The sequence below is a fragment of the Rhopalosiphum padi genome, chromosome 1 (assembly GCF_020882245.1).
Source record: "Rhopalosiphum padi isolate XX-2018 chromosome 1, ASM2088224v1, whole genome shotgun sequence".
NCBI classification, from domain to species: Eukaryota; Metazoa; Arthropoda; class Insecta; order Hemiptera; family Aphididae; genus Rhopalosiphum; species Rhopalosiphum padi.
The window spans coordinates 46,698,018-46,725,939 of record NC_083597.1 but is presented as its reverse complement, the minus strand read 5'-3'; the positions used below and the strand labels follow the sequence as shown (position 1 = coordinate 46,725,939).

At 27.1% G+C, this 27,922-nt stretch overlaps 2 protein-coding genes across 9 annotated transcripts; both read left to right on the top strand.

Moving 5' to 3' along the window:
• The first annotated feature begins 1,303 nt into the window (after positions 1-1,303).
• On the top strand, positions 1,304-13,752 carry LOC132925927 (uncharacterized). 5 transcript variants are annotated; one of them, XM_060990477.1, is made up of 11 exons: positions 1,304-1,923; positions 2,048-2,188; positions 2,847-3,006; positions 8,298-8,372; positions 8,557-10,655; positions 10,740-11,013; positions 11,267-11,355; positions 12,112-12,530; positions 12,614-12,872; positions 12,962-13,099; positions 13,318-13,752. In XM_060990477.1, exons 4-11 carry the CDS (start codon positions 8,330-8,332, stop codon positions 13,321-13,323), a joined length of 3,327 nt encoding a protein of 1,108 aa, XP_060846460.1. In that variant the 5' UTR covers positions 1,304-1,923; positions 2,048-2,188; positions 2,847-3,006; positions 8,298-8,329; the 3' UTR covers positions 13,324-13,752. The 5 variants fall into 5 exon arrangements, with proteins under 5 accessions (XP_060846460.1, XP_060846401.1, XP_060846354.1 ...); XM_060990418.1 differs by having other exon boundaries at positions 2,844-3,006; XM_060990371.1 differs by lacking the exons at positions 1,304-1,923; positions 2,048-2,188; positions 2,847-3,006 and adding an exon at positions 6,070-6,943 and having other exon boundaries at positions 13,357-13,752.
• Positions 13,753-21,589: 7,837 nt separating this feature from the next.
• Positions 21,590-26,779, top strand: LOC132931719 (cleavage and polyadenylation specificity factor subunit 5). Of its 4 annotated transcripts, XM_060997671.1 has the most exons (7): positions 21,590-21,725; positions 21,786-22,137; positions 22,537-22,737; positions 22,873-22,936; positions 23,003-23,168; positions 25,383-25,497; positions 25,579-26,779. In XM_060997671.1, exons 2-7 carry the CDS (start codon positions 22,007-22,009, stop codon positions 25,598-25,600), a joined length of 699 nt encoding a protein of 232 aa, XP_060853654.1. In that variant the 5' UTR covers positions 21,590-21,725; positions 21,786-22,006; the 3' UTR covers positions 25,601-26,779. The 4 variants fall into 4 exon arrangements, with proteins under 4 accessions (XP_060853654.1, XP_060853656.1, XP_060853655.1 ...); XM_060997673.1 differs by lacking the exon at positions 25,579-26,779 and adding an exon at positions 23,443-23,516 and having other exon boundaries at positions 21,684-22,137; XM_060997669.1 differs by having other exon boundaries at positions 21,685-22,137.
• The last annotated feature ends 1,143 nt before the right edge of the window (positions 26,780-27,922 follow it).

The window sequence follows — 27,922 nt, the reverse complement described above, 5'->3', positions numbered from 1 at the left end:
TCTTTAAGTTTATAATCACGTCAACTTGCAAGTGAAAATTTTCAAAAATTGGTTTATTGTGTGAAATAAAGAAAATGTGTATAATAAATAATAATAATAATAATAACCAATAAGGACCCTGCAATTAATAATACAAATGGTAAATATCAAAAATCTATAGTGCATATTTTTGCATATTTACTATTAATATTTTCTGTATATAATCAATATATTATTTCTAATCAACTATAACCGAATACATTTAAAAAAAGAAAAAATATTTTTCAATATTTCATTTAAATATTTCAAAAAGAGTGACATTTTCAATTTTGTAATATTTCAAATTATAAACCCTACTTATGAGTTACTAGTCTTACTGTAATGTATAATTTAAAAAAAATTGATGGATGTTTACAATCGAATCAAGATTTTTTCCTAAATAATATTTATTATTATTCTTGTTTGCGTTTTCGAAATGACAACATTTTTATTTATCTGATTTATACCATTGCATCAACATTTTTTATATCGAATTGTTGTCCTTAATTCTTATACTTTGACTTACCTATACGAGTTTACTTGATTCGGCTATCAAAATCCAAACTAATATGCAACCGGATGAATTTGTCACACATTATCGAATTCTAATTTTAGCATCACAGAAAGTTTTAATAACGATAAATATTTTTTATTTATTTAATAATATTGATTTTTGAGTATGACGGTTAATTGAAGTAATTTAACCGAGTAATTTAAGTAACGATTAACCGAGTTACGATTGTATTAAACAAAGTTCCACGTTATTTAATATCAGTCATCAGATTACTTACTGTCAGTTACAATAATTTATTCCATTCAAAAAATAATTTTGATGTATGTTTCACCAATGAACATTAGATAATTATTCAATTATTCTCCAATGTTTATGTAAAATACTATTAAAAACACTTTTGTCTATTACATACAACATACTATTTATAATATAATATAATAATACCTATATAATATTATAATTTTAATCGTGTAAAGATTGTAGTACTTGTATACCATAAGCGCAATTTGAGGAGGGCTTGGGGGCTAAGCCCCCTCAAAATCAATCATAGCCCACCCAAAATGGTTTGTATATATCCCCTTCAACCTTTATATATCTCAGGGAGCATACATGTAATTAAATATGACTATATGAGACACCAATAGCCGTATTTTGTTTAAGCTTTCTTGTCACATCTTTTTATTCCATAGTTTTTTATGTTGTTTCGAACTTCATACTTATCATTAAATATTTATTTTGATTTGATAAATTGATTATAATTCAAAATAATCTAGACTATATAGACTATTAGAGTACTAGAACTAGCCCATTTACCGCTCGTCACTCAACACTCACTATAGTCACCACCAATCGGCCATCACCGTTCATCACCACCATTGATTCACTACCTAACTACTCATCACACAATAGATAACACTCGCCACTTTAGTACTTTAGTGGATACTTATTACTTAGTAGTTAGTACTTACTCCTTGCTAATCGCCAGTGTAAAATAATTTAAGTATGATGTCCAATGCTATAAATGCTATATGTGAACATTACAATATTTTATTTATAAATTCTTTTTTACCTGTAACTTGTTTATTAAGTACATCTTAAATTCAAAATTATAGTTTCTGAATTCAACTGTGTATTACTTTGATGAGTTTGAATAATTGTTATGTTTCATGTCTAATAATAATGTTAACATTACAATAAGTATAAAGTGTTACATTTCAAATAATCCTAATCTATGTTCGCTTTTGGAATGGAGTTAATATTTAATAATCCTCTTTGAAATGTCAAAGAAAAAGATAATTACATATATTTATACAACTCGCCAATTTTCACTAGAAGATCAAAACAAGAATCAAATATCAAGGAAAAACATAATTCCAACAGTTAATGTTAATGTGAGTTTATTAATATTATTATATATTTTAGTAGTTATAACTAAAAATATTTTGATAGAAGTTAATAAACTAAAGTTAAATAATGGTTTTCTTAATATATTTACTTAGTACAATTTTTTTTTAGAAAACTACTACATATATTTAAAGGACACAAATCATAATATAATGTTTACAACCTATCTGACTACATTGGTTGTTTTTGCTGGAGAAAATTTACTTCATAAAGAATAAAAGAAACATTAAGAACTAATTTCTATTGAACAAGGTATACAGTTATTAAATTATTCACTTAATATATGATCGTTTACAATTACAAACACCTTACTATTATAACTCATTTCCAGTCAATAGTAATATAACTAAATTCTTATCATAGATTAATAATAATAAAAAAAAAAATTTAATTTCAAATTAAAGACAACAATATTTGAAAGTACAAACAAATTGAGTTTCACGTATTTTAATTGTAATTAAATTAATTTGCCCTAGATTGTAAATAACATAACTTACCATTTTTTATGACGATACATGATATATACTAATAGAAATAAATTTAAGTAATAATGTGATAACTGATAATGCATGAATAGTGTAGGTATATTTTTAGTGCTTATAATAATAACAATTCTTATAGTTTGTTCTTTTTAGATTAAACAATTATGATATTGTAATAACTTATTTAAAAAAGTTAGATTTTACAAATATGATAAAACATATAAAATTAATATCTCATTAATTATATACCTCTCAATTATTTTTAACAAATGTATCCGTTTTATTGGTAATTTTTTTTATTTTCTTCTCAGACATTATTAATATTTTTCTTACATATAATTTGATCATAGATGGTTAATATGTAATAAATAATTTTAGTACTTAAAAATATTTTAATCTAATAAGATGTTTTTTTTTCTAAAAAGAAGAAGAAGAAGAAAAAGAAGAAGAAACTAATATTCAAAGTGATTTGTACAAGTGTCGTCATTGTTCAGTGAAAAGTTTACCTACCACAGTATAAAGAAAGTTGTAGAGTATAATATTTCTTAAAAATTGGTTGTGCCATTTGATGATAGGAAAATTTACCAGGTTTGTTGTTTTATTTATTTATAATTGGTTTACTAAATTAAATACTAATTATTTGATATAGAATTGATTTAAATTATTAAAATAAGGTATTTAATAACAATACATTTTGTACAAAACAGTAAATTAAATATCCAGATTTCATAAGAGAAAAAAAATATTTTAAGTTTTATCTTTTACAATTTGTTTATTAAAGATGTAATTTATTAATCTTATAAAGTGGTTTAAATTAAATATGTTTTTTATTAAATTTAACGGTGTTAAATTTGATTACTGTATTTGTATCAATTGCTTCTCAACTTGTTTATTGAATAAAACCACAGTAATATTATTTTATTTTGTACATAATTTATTCAAAAATGAATTGAATGATGCATAACAATTTTTTTAAATTATTTAAATAAATGTAATATTTATATGTTATGTACTAGAAAATAGTGTAAAAGGGATATTTTACTTTTTATAACAAGGTTGTGGTAATTGATTAATTTAAACTAATGCTACGCACATACTGCAATTTTCAAACATGAAAATGTTGCACTAGAGTATTTAATAATAATAATATTAAAATAATAGGCCATTTTGTACATAAACAATAAATTATCAAGTTAAATAAATCTTAATATGCATGACTGATATTATTAAAAAAAAGATATTTTATAATATTCTCTTGCTTATGTACATTAATTGTCGAGCCGTAATAGTTTTGTACTAATGGCTAATTAAAAAAAAAAATATATTCCATTTTATGTATTAAACAATAGGTCTTCCAATTTTAATGATTAAAATGGTGGAATTTTATTGACTGCACAATTTTTGTCAAGAACAATTTTAAAAATAAATTTAATGTTAATCATTTGTCACTAAGGTTCTCAGGGTATAGTTTTTTAAATACAGAAAGTATATAAATTATTGAATATTTTAGTTCTTTATGATATTCATGTATATAAGTCATTATTCAATAAAGACAAATAAAATTACCAATCCCAAACATTTAAAAATTTGATCTGACCTCTGTAAAGGTATTACTATTACATATTAAATTTTGAATTTATTAAAAAAAAAAAAATATTTATTTTTGATGTATCATTTGAAAGCTAAGGCTATTAATTATAAATAATAGATAATTCTATAACTATTTTTAAAGCTAAATTAATTTAAACATTATTTGTTGATTATATCAAGTACAATATTTAATAATTTTGTTTATGAGTGTGTTATTTAATTATTAGCTTTGCTCCTGTTTCATAAGATTATTAAACCATTTTAACATTCTTCACATGTACATAGTTTTAACAATATCTATATGTATATCAACATATTTAAATTTTAAAATATAAGATTATACTATATAGATATCTATTAAAACATTAGTATGATTTTATATTAATATAAAACTAAATTTCAAGTCTTAAATTAAAAAAAATAATAACAAGTTATATAAATAACTATCACACTAAAAAATATATAAAATCCAACAAAATCACACAATTCAGGTTACCTATTCATTATATACGGTATTAACTTTAATTTATAAATACTGTGTAATTAGAAGCCTTGAAAAAATCTTTTTAAATTCTTTGCATAAATATTTTATTTTATTATCCATATAAAAAAAATAATTATTATTTATTATTCACTGTTTCATATAAATTAATAATTTATATTGCACACTGAATATTTATTCTAAAATTAAATAAAAATTAAAAATTTCCCATTTGAGTTAAAACTATGAACTATCATATAATTGAAACAAATAATTGCTATTTTATTTATATGACTTTTGAAAAAATAATATTACATTTTTAGATAAATAACTATTTATTAATCATGCTACAAAATAAGTTTGAATAACTAATAAGTACCTATTAAGAATTAGTTGTTTTTTTTAAATAAAAAATAGATTTGTGAATTGCATTCTTAAAATCTTAACACTTAATTTTTTAAGTTAATAATAATATTTTTATAAAATGTTCTAAATTTATTTTGTTTGCACTATATTCTTCACATTTGATAACATTTAATTGTACATAAATCAAGAGTTATGTAACATTTAAAATCTTTTGGTATATACAGTATATATGTGATATAATTGCTCAAAAGGTACTTAGTTTTCAACATGTCTGGTCCATTACCATTAAAACAAATTATTAATTATAAGTTTTGGTTTTACATTATTAGTTTTGACATCATAATAGTTCCCATTTTAACCGAATTATGTATATTTATCTAATTTCATATTTTTCCGATAATACCCAATTTTTTTACACAAACATCGAAAATCAGACTATATGCCTAAATTCAAAATATACGAGACGATTTGCAACAGATATTTTTAAGCAAACTTCGGATCTCGTTATAAGTTGAACTTTTTGTGTGAGCATGAAAAAAATGTCAAATTTTTAAAAATTGTCCCGCTCTCTTCCCCATACCTTTTAACTACCTTCCCTGGCTGTGGGTCTCGGTGCAGCACAAAAATATATTCACCCCCCACCTAAACATTTCTGGGCGCGCCATCGCTTTTCTACGCATACATAAAATACAGGGGCCAAGTACCATACATAAATCAGGTTGGCCAACCTAAGCGTATGACTTGAGAACATAGACTTCTCCCTTCTCCCCTCCCAATCTTGCTTTACGTACTATATAATAATAATAATTATAATGTGGTCTAGAACGTTCCGCCATCATTATAACAACTAACGAGGCCGTTTATCTTTTTTTCGTTTCACACTAGATATTTGTTTTCATTAGAAAATTGATGATTCGACTGCTTAATGCATTTTTGCTGTACACGCGTTTTTTATGATTTTTTTTAGTTGAATTTTCTTCTGTTATAACCAACATTAACGTATTTTGTATTATTTTTGGGGCAAAAATTTTTCTAAACTATTTCTGTTCAACAGTTTATAGTTACTGTCGATATAATACTAGTATATGGGTAAAGTACGGGATTATGACGAGTCGATGTTGTACGGTCAATCAAAGGCAAAGGCACGCGTGTCTCTAAAAAAGGACCGTAACTTTCCCAGCTGGGTACCGATAACGACTACCGGGTGTTCAGTGACTACTGGCGTTACGGCGGTTTCGGTCGTCCGTGGCGGAAATAATTTTCAATATTTCCGATCCGCGGGTTTTTCCTTCCGTTCCGACATACGCCGTGTTCGCTGAAGCTCTCTGCCCGCTGCCCCATTCACTCGGCACTCGGCAGTACAGTACGTTCCCGGTCGGTTCTCCGCCACTTCCTTTTTCCTGCACTACGTCATAGAATTTCGTGATCACGTGACCGGCAGCGCCATCTTGCTTGATTTTGGTATTTTTGTTGGCTCCCTGTTGGTAATGCTCAGATCGCTCGACTCAACTACTCACTATTTTATACGGCGGGCTACGTTACATATATCTATATTATACACCAGCGTACTACAACTACTACAACTACCAAAAAGGCTTTCCCCCAGTTTGCGTGACGTGTGGCTTTGTGTTTGTGTGCGTATGTACTTGTAATAACGTCTTGCGCTCATTAGGACAGACGCATTGCCTGTAATCCGCCGTTGTGAAGTTTAAGGTTTTTTTTTTATTATTATTTATAATATTATATAGAAGTATCTCTAAGCGGTATTGTGTTTTTTTTTTAATTTTTTTACTGTTTCCGAGATAGTGCTTATTGTTATTAACAGAGGTTCGCGAAAATGATTTCCGCGACCGTCGATCCGTACGCGCGCGTTAATTCGAAAACAAAAATGTGATCCGAGTTATAATCAGTACATGAAGCGAACAGCAGTGCGTCGTCATCGGTCCTCTCGCCGCTGCGGCCTCGTTCGTGCGGCGCGTAAACAACTCCGCCGGATAACAACCGCCACACGGAGGGCCGCTTTACCCCTACGTCGTTTTCATATTATACACCTCTCCTCCATCGATCGATCAGCGATCGCATTAAAACGTGAGTGTTGTCGGTGTACATAATATTACAACACACAGGTACGCGTATCGTTGTCTATTCGCCGTTGTTTCTTTCTGAATTCGACTTGCGTGTTCCGAGAATTGTATTACGTCCGTGCTTGGCGAACTTTTTGTTTTCGTCTTTAGGTCTCGCACACTTGTCATAAATTCGTGACGATGAAGATAATGACTAAGAAATACGGCCGTCTACCGACGACGTCGTTCGAAAACATCGATACTACGTACCTTGAGTAACAATAATGTAGGTACTAACTACTAAGTAGTGGTGAGTCGTACACTCGTACTGAATAATTCTGTTTTTGTTGGCGTCATATCGGTCGTTCTCTAAAGCGATGGTGTTAGGTTAGGTTTTCTGCTTCCGTTCATCCATATACAATGATTATTATTTTTTTTATAATCAAAAGAATCTTATCAACGCGCCGTGGACAACAGCTATTCTGGACGTAGCACTATTACAATAATATACGTTATTCGAATGTCAACTCGACTACCGTTGTACAATTATTATGCCAAAAATCGTTTCAATCGCGTGTTGGAATGTTTATTTTATCTTCGAGGCTGCTACGGGATTTAGATGAGTTTAGGCGTTTCGATAGCGATTTTTCCTTCAGATTCGGCAATAAATGATTTAGGTCAATAATATTTATCAAATGCACTCGCCCAATAGATAAAAGTAGAATATTTTCTCAGGCGTCGAATTTGTTGTTATTCATTTTTTAATGTTATTTAAAGGAACGAGTAGTTTTTTTCGATTTCTAACAAATAATATTGAATTGCACGTTTTTTATTTATACTTATGTGAGAATAAATTGAAACAATAACATTAAACAATTAATTGAAGTCTAGTATACAAAAATATGTATCTAAACAATTTTTAAGTGTATATTCAAAATATTTAGTGTTAAATATCGAACTTAATTTTATCAACTAATAATATTATATGGATGCATAATTGCCTTGTTCATATTAATTTGAACTAGGTATATATTTAGATATCAATTGCTATTTATCATAACTTGTAATAGAATAAATAACATACCTTATAAAATAGTTTTAAATGTTGGAAAAATTACGAAATTTTAATCCTCCAATTAGCTGAATTTAAAAATATCTATGCTTCTTCTGTTATGATATTATCTAATGTTGTTACTATAGTTTAATAATAAAATAACTTATTAGAAAATTTTCATTAATAAGAATTTTTAATTTTATCATTCCAAACTATTAATATTAATTTTTTTTAGGTTTCGACGATTAACAATTATTACATAATGTATGAAGTTGAAGGTACCATTTATTATTTAAAAATTTTAATATTACTATTTTGTTTTCAGATTCATTTTCATTACATTAACTACTCAATGCAATGGCAGACACAGAAATTGAACAGATAAATGAAACTGATTTAAGTATGTAATTTTTAATCTTTAAAAAAATTAAAAAAATTAATTTCTTATAGATAATTTGTTTTTTATGATGCCTATTTAATTAAATATTTTATTAGTTGCAGTTTAAATAAGAAAACTAAATTATTCCAAGCATATATTTTTTAAGATTAAAATAATTTATTTTGTATTTTGTGTTTTATTATAGGTGTTAAATTAAATGGTAGTATTCGTGCCAATACTGAACAACTTAAACAATCGATTGAATCACGAAAAGCCAATAAAATGATTGATAAAAATGATCAGAATCGTGGTTCTAGTTTAAATTCTGATAAAAGTTGTGTAGAAAGTAGTAAATCTTTATCTAACTGTAGTAATGATGTTGAAGATGATTACTGTGAAATAAATGATGAAGATAACGACAGTGAAGATGAACATCAAATTAATAATACAGATTGTAAATCAGATAATAGTATTATTGAAGATGAACAGACTCTTGACAGTGAAAATGCAACCATGAATAGTGATGATTTGTGTGATGCAGAAAACAGTTATAATGGTACCAAAGAAATAAATAGCAATGACAATGAAGAACAAATGGAAGTTGATGATTCAGTAGAAGAACAAAAAACAGAAGATGATGAACAAATGGACGACGAAGAGGAAGATGAAGACGAAGACGAAGTTAGAATAATTGATCAAAATGATACTGAAAGTAGGTCAAATGAGATAAAAAAATCATTAGAAGATTCTAAAATCAATCTTGATAAATCTGTGACTATTGTTAAAGTTCCAGACCCTAAGCAAAATTTAGGTAGTAGTAATAAAAAAAAAATGAAAAGTTTACCTGACATAACCTTAACTCCGCGTAGAAGTACACGGAATATAAACAAACTTAAAAGTTTTAGTGATAAAGACGAAGAGAAGAAAGATAGTATAGTAACAGATGATAACACTAAAATTTCACCTCAAAAACCACCATCGCTTACCAAACCAATTGTTGTTAATGATACTAAAAAATTGGTGGAAATTGCTGCTGGAACAAAACAAAAAAGTAATAAAAAAGAACCAACTTTAGTTATCATTGATACTAACATGTTAACAGGGCGAAGTAACTTACCTATAGCGGTATCTGTGCAATCAAACACTTCAAGTAATGCCATGAATGTCACTCAAACAGTTAGTAAAACAATTCAAAATTCCTATAATCGAGTGCAACACTCACAGACTACTATCAAACCCTTTATATTAACTACTACACCAACTCCTATTACAGCTCCTACAAATGTTCCCAAACCTCCAATTATATTACCAACTCTAACTGATGATATGTTTGTTGTTGAAGCTCCATCTTTTATTGTGCCTTATGTATATGAAAAGCCACCCAAAAAACCATTAAAAGAATTTGTTGAAAAAATTGTAAAAATAAAAGTTAATAAAGGAGATGAAGCCGAAAATCAATGCGAAGAATCTTCAGATAAGAAAAATGGAAATAATCAGATAGAAAAATACAATAAAAAATTAGATACTATTGAAAAGATGGATGTTGATGAATCAGAAAATGAAGTATCTGTTCATGAGAAAAAATTAGATGGTGGTAAAGATTCTGGTCCTAAAAATAATGAAAATGGTGATGTACAAATGTTAGTAGAAGAATCAGAAAGTTCTAAAAAAGATGACTCTAAATCCAAAAATTTGTCTGAATCAACAGATTTAAAAAAAAGCGATAGCATTACCGATCTCACTGTTGAATCCGATGAAAAGAAAACTGATATTGCTAAGCCAAAGATTCAAAGTTCCAATTACTTTGAAAATCCGTTAGGCAAGTTTTTCATGCAAATAGGTGTAAACCTTGTTCAAGAGCATGTTCAACTCGATCTATTACGTACTCAAAGAAGAAAAAGAGATCGTGAAGGTGATAAATGTCCCGAAGAAGTTCATATGGCTATTAGTTCTTTAATTAAAACTTTAGAGTTTAGTAAAGAGAATAATGATCCATTCCAATTTGGCTTAAAAAAATGTGAACTGTGTAATTTTAAATCTGAATCAAGTTTAGTAATGGCTCATCATTTAGAAACTCCACATATGACAGCCAATTACTGTTATAGATGTAATTTCTGTACTTTCCAAGTACGCAGTCCTCATGAAATATTACAACACATGGATACACATAATATTAGAGGGCGTTTAGAAAGAGGTCCAGCTTTGCACCAATGTCCAAGTTGTCCATTTGAAGATAGTTATAAGGGTAAATTAACCAGGCATTTGATTTCTTGTTCGAAAAAATATCGACCGGAAATCAATCAGGTAAATTATTTCATTTTTGTATTAAATTATGTATTATGTAAATGAAGAATATTTTATTTATATTTATTAATTATTTACTTATAGGCACCTCCATTAGACTGGGAACCTCCCGCAAAAATACCAAGGGTATTACGTAATAAACCTTCAATGAGTCCTGGTAATGCTGTTTACCAAGCAGCGATGTCTGGATTTAAACAATTTCCCAATCCTAATATGTTACAATTACAACAACAACAATATAATAAAATGGTTCTTGCATCTGGTGTTAGAGCTCGTGGTCGTACTGTTTTACCAGGACAGCGATTTCCAGGAATGGTGCCTTCTTTTCCAACTACACTGCCAAATCAAACTTCAGGAGGTTTGTCATTTACTAAATTAATCCAATTTAACATAAAAAAAGGCGTAAATTATAACAATAATTACTGCTTACTATATTTAAGTAGATACAAATGCGTAAAATAAATTTATAGTTAACAAGTTCTGAAAAAAACTATCAAATATTTTGAATAATTTATTGATAGGTAAACTAAGAATAATTACTTTTTATATTTTATTTAATGGAACTTAATTATATGTTCAATCAGCATTTATCACATAATATTTGTTCACAGGAATTTTACTTAAGAATACTAGTATTAAACCAATCAATCAACCAATTATTGTCCCTACACCTTATTCAATGAACAATCACACATATCAGGTAATTATTATTGTGTATTCTATTACAAGTTATAACTTAGTTATATCCCATTTTTAAAAAAAAAAAAAAAATTAAAGCGTTACTAATCGAGTTTTATTAAGTGTCCTAGCTAAGCTAGAATTTTGATGTCCTACAATTGTACTTAAATAATTTAAAACCCTAAATAAATATGTACTTATTTAATTTTCCTATTAATTAATACTGTAGAAATATTAGTTATCTAACTGAAAAAAATTCTGTCGTCAGATACTATCATGAAAGTAATAATAAGTGTCTTATTTAAAGATTAACTGTAAAATAAACTTGTTGAGTATCCCCTATCTGAAAATGTTAAAAAAAAAATTTAATAGAAGTTAAAAAGGAAATTTTAAAACCAATAAATGCTTATTTTATTCATTATCTAAAAAATACATTGTATTGTCCATGATTATATACTCTTCCACCGAGAGAATGCTAACTGGGGGGAAATTAAATTTGCCTATCATCAGTTGCCACAAATTCTTACGACTATATCAGTCTGACTATTTCCCATTGTACTATAGTGACATTGTGGTATATTTTCTGGATGTGTGAATGAATTGTGTTTTCTTGATAGATGGATAATACAGTCACTTATTTATACAAATTTAAACCTTTAATTGCGTAAAAATCTTCTTCGTAATAATAATTTATTTTTTCTTACTATAAACTTGATAAATTAGTATAAAAATACCACTCACAATTAATTAACAAAACTATTATTTATTTATTTTTTAGCAAAATTCAAATAGTAGTAAATCTGTTCAACAGCCAAGTATATCTATAACACCTTTGCCTCGATCGTTTCCATCAAATAGCACACAGTCAGCTTTTGTGTCTACCATATCTAAATCCAAACCCCAACAAACTCAGTCGTCATCCACTTCAACTAATAGTAGCAACAAACCAACTTTTGTAATATGTGAAATATGTGATGGCTACATAAAAGACTTAGAACAGTTGCGTAACCATATGCAGTGGATACATAAAGTTAAAATTCATCCAAAGATGATATATAATCGACCACCACTTAACTGTCAAAAGTGTCAGTTTAGATTTTTTACTGATCAAGGTCTTGAAAGACATTTACTAGGGTCACATGGTTTAGTCACATCTAGTATGCAAGAAGCTGCTAACAAAGGCAAAGATGGCGGAAGGTACTATTATTTGTATTTATAACTTTATATATATATATATATATATATATTTCAATGATATTTATTTATATTTTTTTTATTAGATGTCCAGTATGTGGTAGAGTTTATCAATGGAAGTTATTAAACCATGTAAGCCGTGACCACTCTATATCATTAAAGCCAGCACATTTATCTTACAAATGTACTGTTTGCACTGCAACATTTGGCATGTATAAACAGTTTGAAAACCATGTATATTCGGCACACAGTAATGTAGCTAAAAACTCGAACAAGAAACCTCTTGGTAATCAACCTGTAGCATCTTCATCGTCTTCGTCAACTTCTATAACATCTACACCAAAGGTAAATAATTAAGCATTTTAAATATATATTTATTTTGATGTTTCATATTCATATGATTAAATTAAAAAATGTTATTTTTCTTTAATTAGCCATTAAAAATAAATGATGAAATTACCATAATACCACAACCACCTAAGATTCAAAATTTGTCTGTTAAAAGTAGTAATAGTAATAAACCAGTTACATCAACTGGGAAACAAAGTTCAACTCCAACAGCAAAAGCCAAGGTATGAAAATTTAAAATTCTATACTATTTTCTACAAAATATAATTTTTTTAATTTATTTATTTAACAATATCTTAAAAGAGTGTTTCCAATCTTATTTTTGAAACATGATACATATCATGAATAATAACATAAAATAAATTTAATAAAACTCAATTGTCATTTTCATGATGTTTTTTATTTTTTATTAATTTTAATTTTTACACATAAATATTTTTAGGTGTAAATGAAAAATAATATGGAGCTATTTGATTTTTAGTTTTGAGTTTTGAAGAACATGGAAGATATCAAAGATTGTTTGCTTATCCAGTTACTCGAGTTATTTTTAATTTTGTTAACGTTTTATCAGGTCAAAAGAATGACAGGTAACATAATTAATTATATTCGAATTTAATTATTCGCCAATTATAATTTTTATAAATATAATGGATATTATTATTGTTGATTTCAAAATTGTATTCTGTTTTTGACTACGACAAACAGTGTGTAGACCTATATTTAATTATATTTTACTGAAATGTAATCTATGAATATACAATTTGTTATAAATATTACTAATTAGAAATAATTTTATATTAACGTTATTCCCCAGAATATTATGTATATTATGTATCATCTATCCATGACTGTAAATAACAATATGTTTATTTTCTCAGTGGAGGTGTATCTATTATTTTTGTATATCAAACAATCAATTACACACTTTATTTAAGTTGTTCCCATCCTTTATTTATTTTATTATTATTAATTTATTATTTTTTTTTTTTTTTACTTAACTGGAAGCACTTGTACTGTTATATATACATATATATGTATGTATAACTGTATTAAAAAATTTATTCTAACAATTTTATTCTAGTTTAGATCAGTGTATAATATGCCAATGCTATTATTGTACTATATTGGATGTACATTAATAATATAGAATAAGCCTATATTTCTGTACTCTGAAATTTTATTTTTAATTGTTTCTTTTATTCAGACTAATCAGACTGATAAATAACAAATTATTAAAGTTAATAATAACTTAAAAAAATTTAAATTATTATATATAGGAGATTAAATTTTTTTTATATTATATCTCCAAATAATAAATGTCTGAAATAGTGTGAAAATGATGTTTATATTTTTTAACAATTAACAGATGACACTCTTTTTGGATTGTAAGTCTACATATTACTTTTCATTGAAATTGCAAACCTAAAAAGAAATAATTATGTTTAATGAATTCTTATGAGATTAATGCAAGTGTAATAAGATAAGCTTGTTAAGTTTTTCTTAAACAGCTAACCAATATAAAAGTAGATTTAGTTATCTTTATTGTAAATAATATTTACCTAAAAAACAACACATTTGCTTTGAGAACTCAAGAAATTAGTATTTTGAAATAATCATATATACTCCCAGAACTAATATACAATATAATAATTGGTTTATATACTTAACTTTATTATAAATTACTACTGTTAAAAGGTATTATTATATTAAAAAAGTACTTAAAATTCTAAAAATTAGAAAAAAACTGCAGAAAGTACCAACTGTGTAACAAATTTGCCGCCAGGAACCACTCTTTCAGTAAAAAATCTGAGCATTTTACAAGTCCTAAAGATAAGTCAAACAAACAAATAAATAGTACATTGAAGGAGTTCAATCATTCTACTTAGTGTAAAATGTAGTAGGTATTTTATATGCAAGTTAAATATTATTAACTATGCAGTTTGTCCTTAGTTATTTCCTTTTAATTGTTATAAATGTATAATGAATATGAAATATTCTTTAATAAAAAAAGACAATGAGAATTGCTAATTGATCATATAGATACAATTCCCGTTTTAATAATCTGATTTAAGTGAAAAGAAAAATTATTCCTTTGATCATTTGCAAGGCTGTAACTGAAGAGAGGGTTCAACCACCCCCACCCTTAAGAAATTTTTTTTCAGTTACGGTCTTGATTATTTTACTTAAGGGGCCGACATATCAACGTTTGTTTTCTCTGTCTCGCGCATAATAAAGAAACAAAAATATTCCGATTTTCATGTTTAATTAAACCCACGGCTATAGATAGTATCTATAGCTGGCCGTGGTTCAACCTTACGGCTCACATGCCGAATTGGTTCCCGTTTCTGTTCAGGTAAAATAGTTAAAATATTTATTTTTTATCAATTTTTTGCAATATGTACCTATACATTTAATTTGGATAGCCCTAGTGCCCTAATATAATAATTTGTTGATCATAAAACCATGGCACCATGCTGTTCGAAATTAGAATAGTTCTTTAATAAAATTTATGATACGTACCTACCTACATAATGACAGTACCTTTCCACCGAAAATTTGGGCGAGATTTGTTAAGAATATGGATAGGATTACAAATTGTTGCGAATCGTTTTCATTTGAAACTTAAAAAAAAACTGCGTGTAACAAGTATACGCGCGGAGCGGATGAAGTGAAACTTCTTTCAATCATGCAACTGATATTAGGTGTGTATTGGAATAAAATAAAAATAATACACTTTACAATTTTATTTTCAATAGAACTGTATTTTTTAATTACTAAACGGCTGGACCGATTTTTATGAATTTTCGGTCGTGATGCCGACCGCCGTATTTTTTTTACCCTCTGTAAAGAAGTTTCACTTCAATAAAGAATTTGTATCACCGGCAATCCTAATATATTTTATTTTATAGAGACTTTGAACTGTATGACTGATTACATTAATGGGAAACTTACACAATTAAAATATTTTTAATTTTTTAGGTTAATTTAACCTAATCTATTAGTTGAATAATTTTAAATTGTTATATTTTATATACCTAAGTCAGGAGTCGGCAACCTTTTGACACAGCAGAGCCAAAAGTTACAATTTACATAACTTCCCAGTTTCTTAAAGAGTCATAAAACATTTTTGATTCAATATTTTAGTGTTTACTTAGGTATAACAACTACTCCGGGCGTAACAACTCCTTAAGATAGGTATGAAACATTTATCTCACAAAATCAACACTGACCCACTCAGATTACACAAATGGTCTATGGAATGCACTATATAAATCACTCTTAAAAAGACACCAAATCCGTATGTGTTATCTTCGTCCTACAATATATATTTAACATGGCAAATTTCGAGCACTGAGTAAAACCAAATTTATGTCGCTGTTAGCTTAATATGAGATTGAATAACCTATGATGAAACTTAAGGTAAGAACAGTATCTGTAATTTCTCATTGGTTTTTACAATATTTTTAATTTTTAGCAAATTATGATGTAGCTATTAGTATTAAATATACAAAAAAATAAATATTTTATAATTAGTAATATTAAATAAAAGTAATACAAATGATGTTGGTATATAAAATTATGAATATTATTCCGGAACAAAGCAATGAGAAACAACATGTTGTTAATTGTTATAGGTTTGTTAATAAAAAAATTTGACAGTTTGGAATACTTTTGTATAAGCTAAAATACCGTGTTTCACATAACAGATGTGATAGGGGCATAATATTCTTATTCACTATATCAGAAGGAGTGTATTCAATTTCCAGAGATCCTTGGTGAATTTCTCCTATTAAAATATCAAAAATTACATATCTTGTTGTTTTAGACAAAGCGGATGATGATGTTAAAGGTCGTCGAAAATCAATGAAAAACTCAAAAATTACTAAAATATGTAAAATAAATTTGGGTTTATTTCAATTAAAATTATCTAAATCGTACACATTTTTTATCAGATTTAAAATATCTCATTCCAATAAAAATATGTATTTACAATAAAATCCGTTTCCTAGTCATAAGTTATATTATTCATACACATTAATATAGAAAAAAAATACAAATAATAAGTGAACATTTTTTTTATAAGTGTTTTTAAGTTTCATTTTACCAAAATCACGAAAATGTATTTTGTGATAATAACACATTGTTACTTAAAATTAAGGCCAACAATTATATGTCCTATAAATCTATAAAATATGTATGCAGTTAATAGTTATACCCTAAATATTACCAAAATATGCTCTAAAGAAAAAAGGTTATTGTAAAAATGATTAAATGATAAATTTAACTATAATTATAATTATAATATTATACTATATGCAATTATTGCCAATGATTTACAAAAATGTGTGGTATTAAAAAATATTAAAAATTAAAAAATTAAAGTAATAATTAATAAATAATAAGTTAAACAAAAACATTAATCAAATGATAAACATTTTAATTTTTACTTGATCTTATTGTATTAAATAATTAATGATTTGGATAAGTTTTCAAACAGCATTGAGCGTAGATTGCGTCGAAATTTTTGTAGCGCGAAAAAGAACGTTTTACATCAATAAATGTAATAGGTACCTGTTTATAATACATCAAATCGTTGCTTTTCAAATCTTCTGGGATACCTTCAAACGTGGATACATCACCGGATAATACTTAAGAAATTTTAGTAAGAATATGAAAACCATTTTTTTTTTTTAATCTAATATCAGTGCCATTTGTACCACTAACTTCACATATTTTACTCAAAGCCGTGCCGTGGGAGAGGGCAAGGTGGCATGCGCCACGGGTGCATGGTTTAAAGGGGCGTCAAAATAATTGAAATGCATAACGATAATTAAAATAGGGGGCGAATATTTTTAATTGTACCCTAGGCGCCAAATCTTAACGGCACGGCTCTGATTTTACTTCTCGAAATTTCTAGTTATTTAATTGAGTCTTTAACGAGTTTTTAAGATCTTAAATATGCCACAAAAATATACTAAATGCTAAAATATTTCCTAAAAATGCAATAATGTCATATTATGCAAAAATATGCAAAATAAAATGTTGTGTACAGCATCTTTAGGTTATAAAACAAATTTTGGTATAAACTAGCTATTTTTTTGACCAACCAATAAAAATATGCAAATGCATACAAGTTTGGGGTTGGCCCTACTTAAAATAGTTGGGTATAAATAAATTTAGTATAATTCCACGAATATATTTTTATGAACTGTGTAAGTATTAAATGATGAAAATGTGTGAATGATGGGTATGCGCTACCATTATAATTTATAATATTTAATTATTTAATTATTAAAGTAGGGTTCACAGCTACAGCTGCTTCATCGTCTGTTTATAAAGTACCTAGGTAATAGAATAATATTATTCTATGCGTCTATTGTGTCGTACTGTTGTATGGCATTTATAATATCCTGATTGGCCGTTGTAATCATATGATATACCAAATATTGAAATATATGGACTTATACTGACAAAATTTAAACTTCATTTGAAAATAAGGAATAATGCTGTCCCGGAGTTTTTCTAGATGTGGCCTAAACACTTAATAGAGTTTGGCAAGATTGCCTTCTCTACAGATTAAAATTATTCTTTCCAGCATCTTATTATCTAATTATCGGCCACTTTTATCTCTGCAATCGAACATTTTCAGTTCGAGAAGGCAACTCAATATTTTCTTACTTCCCAATATCTGCAGTTGTTCTTCAGGGAAGCGACTACATCAGGTATTCCAAGAACATCAAGCACGACTGTAGCAACTTATGCTGACGATACATCTATGCTCGCCTCCAGTTCATACTGCATGTATTCAAGCCTCGACTTATCTCCTGCAAAATCACCAAGACTTATAGTTTTGAGATTGAGAAGTTTAATATATTATATTAATATAAATCCTAATAATATTTCTATGTATGATTTACACTTCAGAAAAAAAAACTTTCCTTCATTTTAAGGAGTTGCGAATTTGAGATACCTACAACGGTTCACGTAAAATAGTTGGGATTTTTATTAGTCAAAAGATTAACTAGGGGTTTTTATTTAAAGTCTAAACGAAAAATTCTCAATAATCACCTCCATCTGCTTGTACCTATATTAAAATCTAAGATATCAATTCACACAAAATATACTATACAAGTCTCTATAGTCTCTACTGTCTAATTTGGGCTATGCATACCATAATGGTATGCAAATCTGGGATGTGTTAAACCTTATCAAACCCGCATTATTCAAGCCTTTCTGCAGCCCATGCCCATCACTCTTCCGTCCTCGGCTAATATTTTAATATAGTCTCAGCCCCTTGGTACCTACATCACAAACGAATCTTTAGTCTACACACAAATTTAAAAATTGTAACTTATGATCAATTAATCAAAATACATTACAGCAGGTTTCATTCCAAACTTCAACATTTTTGTCACCACCCTATAATCCTTTAGTCTCTCATCTATCATAGTATCATCACGTACTCTTCCCGAAAACCAACCACGCCGCCTCAATAACGACCTATATTAAATTAATATTGATTTAATAATACAATCGAAAGGTTCCATCATTGCTGGATGACTACCCTTATCATCTGCTTCTTGTGTTATGTGTATGTTCATCATGTACATCACTACATCAGGCGCGGTCGCACGGATCTAGAAATTAAATAAGGGGAGGGGTGGGGGGTAAATGAAAAAATTTACTTCAAAAACATAAAAGCATAGACATTAGGTTTAAGTTCTGAAATATTTAAATAGGTGCCTAAGGGAGAGTCTTCAGTTCACATAGCCCCCCCTTGTATCCACACCTGTTCATGTACATTATATAACTATTGCTTTTACTTGTTGTATTCATAAATTCAGATTGTATTATTTTCCGAATATAAAAATAAATACTGTATCGTCTGTATCTACTAAATTATAATGTTATAAACATTAGTATTTAATTCTATACTGTAATGACGTATTTTCTTTTCTTATAAATTAATTATTTTTGCTACATTATTATTATATTATCATTATATATAGGTATACATTCCGAGCGGACTGCGGAGCACTGAATGCATTGTTTTTATTATAATTATTACATTATTAAATTATTTATTATATCACTTTATGGGAAGGACAGTAAAAATGCTTTACAATTTTGTGGTTGATTTTTGGTAGTTACAAATTGAAGGTGTAACACGATTGCGCTCTAGCATTTTAGCAATTAGCATCACGATTAAGCCCATTTTACCATGTTACTTACAAAAGACACACCATAATTTCAGTGGACCATATAATATAGGTATGTCTATAGGCGTATTGTCCTTATTGGAGTCATTATAGACATGTCATATTTTTTTTCATATCTATAAACATATTTCCCAATTTGTATAAAATATGTTTATAATGCCATATAATATATAATGTTCTATCGTCAGCTATTTTGCTATATTTTAATTTTTAATTGAATTATGAGCATTTTTTAATATAAATATTTTATATACTCATAACTCACTTAACAATTTAAATACCATAAATACCGTAAAAAGCCGACAGGAGAACACAGATAATACATACCTTTAAGTTTGATAATTTCACTCTAATATTTAAGCTAATCACACAAAATTGATCCTATACTAACGAAAATTTGCTATGTTATACGTTATACTTATACATTTGTAAGACGAAGACAATACATGCGGGTATGACGTCCTCTTAATAAAGTATACAATCGAATTTGATCAACTCGAACTTTTAACTTTGGCTCCTAGTTAACCAAGTCCGACTATATTATACTTTTAAATAGGAAAATTGTTAGAAGAGTAAAATATTATACTTGATTTATATTAGGCTTTAGCGCAATCGTGCAAATAAAACTTTTGGGTTGGGGGAGTGAAATTAAGAAACTCCTAACATTTTTTTTTCATAATCGCAAGTAAAACAAACACAATTAAGGGAAAACGGGAATTTTTACTCATAATTAGTTTTTGATAAAATGTATTTCTTTATTTGTTATAATTCGAACAACGAATAAACGTAGAACCTTAAAATGTTCAATAAGTGTTTATATATAATCATTTTCTACCTGGTATAGTTTTAAAAATATTTTGACTTTTTTAAGCTATTTACGCAGGTATGAGAATTTTTAGATTTATTTTTAGTTTTTATTCTATAAATGTCAATTAAAAATTACTCATTGGGTAAAAATTCTTAAACTATTCTTATATTTGTAAAAATTATTAAAAATATAGAGGTAAAAGTTGCATCGAAGTTTGAATTTTAATAAATTTTCACGCAAATTACAAGCTACAAATATTTTGTACTAAAAAATGTATAAAATCTTTAATTTTTCTAGTAAGGTTTGAAAATTTAATATTTAAAAGATAGTAGGTATCTAAATTCGTGGTATTAAACTATTAAATAATTAATTTTTAGAATATTGAATAATGAATAATAATCAAGTATCCAAATGTTATTAATTTATTATCGCGGTTATCATTTCGGCAATGCCAATCACAGATATATAAATATATTAAAATACACGGTCTTAGCTGATCTTCTAAGACCGTGTTGAAATCATAGACCGTATCATGACAAAATACATATAATTGTATCGTATGGTTAAATCGTTAAATGATATATTCTGTGAATGATGTCAATCTACAAAAACCATAGATAATAAAAAGATTATTATCTATGATAAAAACTGGCATGATATCGTTCGGTATATGGAAAAGATAGATAATCTCAAGAATCAAGACCGTGGTAACCATGCCCGGCTAAATCGTCGCTACGGTCATGTTTGTTAAACAAAAACAAACGCGTTCCGCCATTTTGTGCGCTTCATATGAGAACATTGAGAACGAGGCGGCGTTTTGTTGTACGTTTGGTCTCCTGTCGTCTGTAGTCAATTTTAAATTATTATTTTTATTTATTCTAGAGCGTTGCGTACTTGTGTACTACACAACATTGAGTTTATCGTCATTGAAAAAGTACGCGAACCTCATCGATCATTTAGTTGTATGACAACAATATATTCCACGGGGACTATGTATTGTTGACGCTGAGACGTGCAAGACATCGTTGTACTATTTTTTTTATATTATTTCGTCGCAGTCGTTACCTTAAACCGTCAAGCTGTCGACTAACGCGGTATCGGAAATGGCGTTGAGCACAACGACCAGCCAACCAGTACAGAACAACGTTCAATCATCACCGGGAACCGGGTGGCCTAGGCGCACTGCACCAGTCAAATCATCTACATGCCCATCGCTCAACAGACACATAAATTTGTTAGTATAACATAATATTGGGATAACTTTCAGATGTTTCCTAAGGATTTTGATATATATTTTTTTATTAATAACCATCAATTAAATGTTAGAAAACTATTGTGTATTACACTAGTTTTGTAGTTACTGGGTCTAATATGATTGCAATTAAGTGTCCTAATAAAAATAAATTATGTTTAGATAAAACAATTGCTCTTGGTTTTATTTGGTGATAGGTGATTGTCTTTTAAACATTAACAATAGATCTTATTTGTGTTAAATTCAAAATTTAATCAACTATTTATGTAATTAAACGATTACTGTGACATTTCATTTTGTGTTCCTTATTGATAATAAAATGATAAGCAATACAATTTTATCGTATAAGCTGATCTTAAGTTATTATTTCTTTTGTTTCAGGTATCCTCTATCAAATTATAAATTTGGTACAAAAGAACCTTTATTTGAAAAAGACCCATCTGTACCAGCTAGATTTCAACGAATGCGTGATGAATTTGAAAAGATTGGCATGCGCCGTAGTGTTGAAGGCGTTTTAATAGTTCATAAGCATGGGTTGCCGCATGTTTTATTATTGCAATTAGGCACAACATTTTTTAAATTGTAAGATTAAATGAATAATTATATATATTTTATAATTAATTACAATTATGACAAATAAATGATAAGAAACTCAAATATATATTATTAAGGTTTTAATACTTAACATAATAACATTTTTAATTAATCTTTTTTTAGGCCAGGTGGAGAACTTAACCCTGCAGAAGATGAGGTTGAAGGACTTAAACGATTACTAACTGAAGTAACTTAACATTTATTTACTATATCTAAACAATCAAAATATTTTTATTTCATGTGCTTATGTCAGACTTTAGGCAGACAAGATGGTGTTCAGCCAGAATGGACTGTTGAAGATACCATTGGCAATTGGTGGCGACCCAACTTTGAACCTCCAACTTATCCATATATACCACCACACATAACTAAACCCAAGGAACATAAAAGACTTTTCTTAGTTCAGCTACCTGATAAAGGTAAGATAAATTATTAGTGATTCAAAATCCCAAAATTTGTGAGTATAAGTATAACGAGTAATTATTTTATCAATTAGTAATTTCTAAGAATACAATTATTATGAGGTTTATTTTTTTTCCTAAGGTTTGATTTCTAAATTTATTATTTTATGTTTTGGGTCATATTTGACATGCTCTAAAGTTAAATTTGAGTATTTTCTATTTTTAACTTACGTGTATATTACATCACCTAAGACCTGTATTAAATTACATTATATTATTTTATATTTCACAGTTTGCAATGGCAACATGATTTGCTGGTTCAAAAAGGATCATCCTGGTTGATTGTAAACATCACATACAAGAAATGTATTTTTTTTTATGAAAATTGTGTAGGAAAATTCATAGTAGGGGTTCCTTAAGATTATTGTTCTAATCACTGTTATGTAGTTTACGTCTGATTTTAAATCGGCTGAAACTAAATCCCATAGAAAGGGGCTTAAATTAATATTAAGATCATTATAAAAGAAAGAACGTATGCACTTTTAAATGGGATTAAGTGCATTGTAAATGTATTTTCTATTATAATTAATTAAATATATTTTCTGGGATCTAAAATTTTTTTTCTGAAATACAGGGTGTCAGTCATAAATCCTTTTATAAAAACAAAAATCTAAGTAACCAATTTTATTCTATGTTTGAGGAACATTGAATGTTACTTATTGAAATTTTAAGGTCCAATGAGGTTTATAATAATTTAGTAAAATTCTTAAATTAAATACAATGTTGACACTCTGTAGTTTTTTTTTTTTTGTATACAAATCAAACTTAGTGGGCTGACTTTATTTGAGTTTTGTTAACGTTGTTCCGTTTATAGGTTGTATACATTAAAATATTTAAGTAATATCTATTTCCATTTTCTGAAATTTTATCATGAGAATGCGATAAACCAATTTGTTGTTGTATCATATGTAAAACGTAACAAATTTACACTTTGCATAAAATAAACTTTAGGGTTTAGGTTAATAGTTGACAAAGTTATACACTACATATCTAATTTAAGTACAAACATTTTCATGTTCTATCACAATACTTTTGTTTTATGTAACATCTTAATTTTAAATTATGATATTTGTGTTAAAAAACTTAATTATTTATATTGTGTTTCTAACTAAAATATATACAAAATTAAAAAGCTGCAACATATAAGATTGCTTTATTATGATATATTAATCTAAACCCTATAAATTTGTTGAAATGAAACATTAAAATTGATATGATTTACACTTATTCTTAAACAAGAATGTCATGTCTTTTTGAATGTACAGTTGCAATATTCAAAATTAGAATATTAAGAATGCATGTTATTAGATTCTGACGGAAAGCAAAACTAACAACTATGTTTATTGTTTACTGTGTATCTCGTTTTGTTTTAGTAGTTAAATTATTATTTTTATTGCAATTAAACTTTATATTATGTTCTAATTTCCCATTATGAGCTATATGTTAAAATGGTTAATAATTAATAAATAAAGAGTAGTGTAATAATATGTATTAATTATTAAAACAAAAATTAATATGTATATTAATTAATATTGGTGTAGTAATAATTGATTGGGGGTTTATTTTGTCAATAAATTATTTTAAAATATCTAATTATGTGTACAAGATTTGTAATGTTTTAAATAAAATTATTACATTTAAGATTATTTATCTAAATAAACTATTTTTCGATTTAAATATTTATTGAGGCCATTGAAAATTAAAATTGTCCTAAGATTATTTAAATAATAAAAAAAAGTATTTATTTATAAACATTTTTACTTAGCCATTGTTGGCATATATGTTTGTTAAAAATAATGTCAAGTGATTATATAAATATAGTGATTCTGTCGGCAGTTAAAATAATGTTGTATTAATTCCAATGTTGTATTTGTAAGCATTTCAAAAAATTCCATTTAAATTTTAAAAATACAAATTAAGAACTATTGTACAAAGTTGTCATTCAACACCTGCTTATCCTTAAATTTTATTATGTACATTTGTTCTGTACAGATGTTTTTAAACGAACATTAAAATCAATTGTAAAATTATGTATAGGTGTAATTTGTTACTCTTTTTAATTGAAATATATTATTTTATGTATTAAATTTACTGATTTGTTTGTAAATTCAATAAGTTTATATAACTAAACTTTCTGTTTATAAATTATGTGGTAATTTGATTGTTCTTTAGCATTGTTTGCTGTGCCGAAAAATTACAAATTGGTGGCAGCCCCTTTGTTTGAGCTGTTTGATAACGCTCAAGGATATGGATCTATTATTTCCTCATTGCCTCAAGCACTTGGAAGGTAACATTATTGATTGCTTCACCTATTTATTACCATTACCAATTTTAATTTTTTTTATTAACACACATAATTTTTTTTCAGATTCAACTTCATTTATATGTAATTTAGAACTTAGCTGTAGGATATTTTAAACATTTGCTGCCCGTCAATCGTGGAACAGATTTTTCTACGATTTAATGTAATTGTAAAGTAGATTTATTATCAGTAAATTGTAATGAATTGAGAAATTGTCTGACCATTTGAAACTATTACATACTAACGTCACCATTTTATGAAGTATTATAATTTACATATAAACACCTAATGTCTTAAATTATTATTGTGGGCTTGTAAGTGATTTATAGCGATTGATTTTTGTAAATTACTCAATTACTCATTAATTACAGTTTGATACTGTATTAGAATTTTAAATATCTATTAATTTTATTTTCATTATCGTGTGTTGGTTAATACAACAAACCAAATTTTCTGTGCTGTATTATAATAGTTTATGTTACAGATTTCTTGGTTATTTTTGTACTGTAATAAAATTAGTATTACACATCAAAATTGCTGTATCGGTATTTTATTAGAAAAAACACTGTTTATTTTTTTTCATCTTCTATATTAATTCAACGTAATTAATATAATATTCTTTAATCTTATAGTTTTCAATTTTGTAATCAATTTTATGTGATTAAATGCCTTTTGACAAATTTATTTATTATTTTCAACATTGTTTTAGTACTTTCTACTTAAGAAAATACCTGGCCCAACATTAAGAGGACATCTCACCCACATGTGTTGTCTTCGTCTTACACACGTACGACATAGTAAATTTTCATTCACTAGTTTCAATTATGAGCATTTTCAAATATTTAATAATTTCATACTCATAACTCACCTAAAAATTAAAATATTGTAAAAATCCAACGAGAGAACACAGATAATGTTCTTACCTAAAAGTTTGATAATAGGTCATATCACTAAATATTAAAACTAATAGCATACTATTGAAACTGTTGAACGAAAATTTATTATGTGGTACTTTTGTAAGACAGAGAGAATATGTGCGGGTGAGATGTCCTCTTAAACATAATAATTTGGTCATGTTTCATAATTTAAAAAAAAAATTGATTGTTCATTGTAAGTACACAAATATATATAATTATCAATATTTACTACTATATTTTATACAATAAACCTACAACCTACTTGTAATTATATTTGTTGGTACTGTTAGTAATGGCCCTGTTGTATTGTATGGGATATTAGGATACTAATATATATTTTATAAATGAGATTCACCATGCTAACTTCTTTTTTTATTCAATAACGCTGTTGTTCAAAATCTCAAATTTTGGCATATTTAAATATATATTTTTTGTACTACCTTAGGAATGATCAGTAGAGTTGAAAACTCGTGTTTTTCAAATTAAAAGTTATTGTGAATAATGTGAATTATTTAATTTATAATTTAGTTTTAAATGTTTTGATATACCTGATTCAAGATTTCAAACTAAGTAGCTTATAAATAATTTAAATAATTATACTGAGGATAATTTTCCTGTATACTAATGGATTTGCAAGATATGGAAGCTATAGATTTAAATATGGTTATTTTAACATTTTAGTAATTAATATGAATAATATTAATAAACGTTCTAATAGTATTCATACATTTTAAAAATGGAAGTGAACATACTTTAGTGAATTTTTGTATAATTTATTCTCAATATTGACCCTTGTAATATTATATTTTTACTCCTGCAGTTATAATATTAGTGTGTAGTGTTGACTTGTATTATTGATTTGTCTGTAATCTGTATTTTTTTTTACGTCTGTACCTAATACTGAGTATGTTTAATCTTTTCAAAAAGAAATAACATAAAAATTCATTCATCAAAAAAAAATTTGTCATAATTAGTTTATATTGATCATTATTTTGGTTTTTTGACAGTGCTAAAATCTTATTTCCTGGCCCTATAATACATATAATTGGCCTAGTGTTCAAAATATAATTATAAATGTATTATATGTATAAAACGTGAAAAGACTGAGTATTGAACTATTAAAGTAGAAATATCGAGTAAATGATAATTTTAAATCGTGCACCTGGTGCATACCACCAAATAATATACTTAAATTGTAAAACATGTTTATAATAAGCAGGGTACCGTGCGCCAAAGAATTTAGGAAATATTATTGAGTCTGCTGATGAACATTTTAAATGTAATACGTCATACTTTGTCAATATGGATTCATTTACAAATGCAATGTAACATCGTTTTGAAGATTTCTCAAACATTGTTAAATAATTTGAAGTACTAAATCCAAAGAAAACTTGGATTAAGATATTATATCTATAAAACATTTATCAAGATTTTATGAAGTTGACATAGATGAAATGGATATAGAAGTGAAATACCGTTCATTTTGTCTGGTT

Coding starts and splice junctions, on each gene's coding strand:
- LOC132925927 (XM_060990477.1), top strand. CDS start 8,330: ATGGCAGACACAGAAATTGAACAGATAAATGAAACTGATTTAA. Junction 8,373..8,556: donor GATAAATGAAACTGATTTAA/GTATGTAATTTT, acceptor GTTTTATTATAG/GTGTTAAATTAAATGGTAGT. Junction 11,356..12,111: donor TGAACAATCACACATATCAG/GTAATTATTATT, acceptor TTTATTTTTTAG/CAAAATTCAAATAGTAGTAA.
- LOC132931719 (XM_060997671.1), top strand. CDS start 22,007: ATGGCGTTGAGCACAACGACCAGCCAACCAGTACAGAACAACGTTCAA. Junction 22,738..22,872: donor GGCACAACATTTTTTAAATT/GTAAGATTAAAT, acceptor ATCTTTTTTTAG/GCCAGGTGGAGAACTTAACC. Junction 22,937..23,002: donor TTAAACGATTACTAACTGAA/GTAACTTAACAT, acceptor TGCTTATGTCAG/ACTTTAGGCAGACAAGATGG.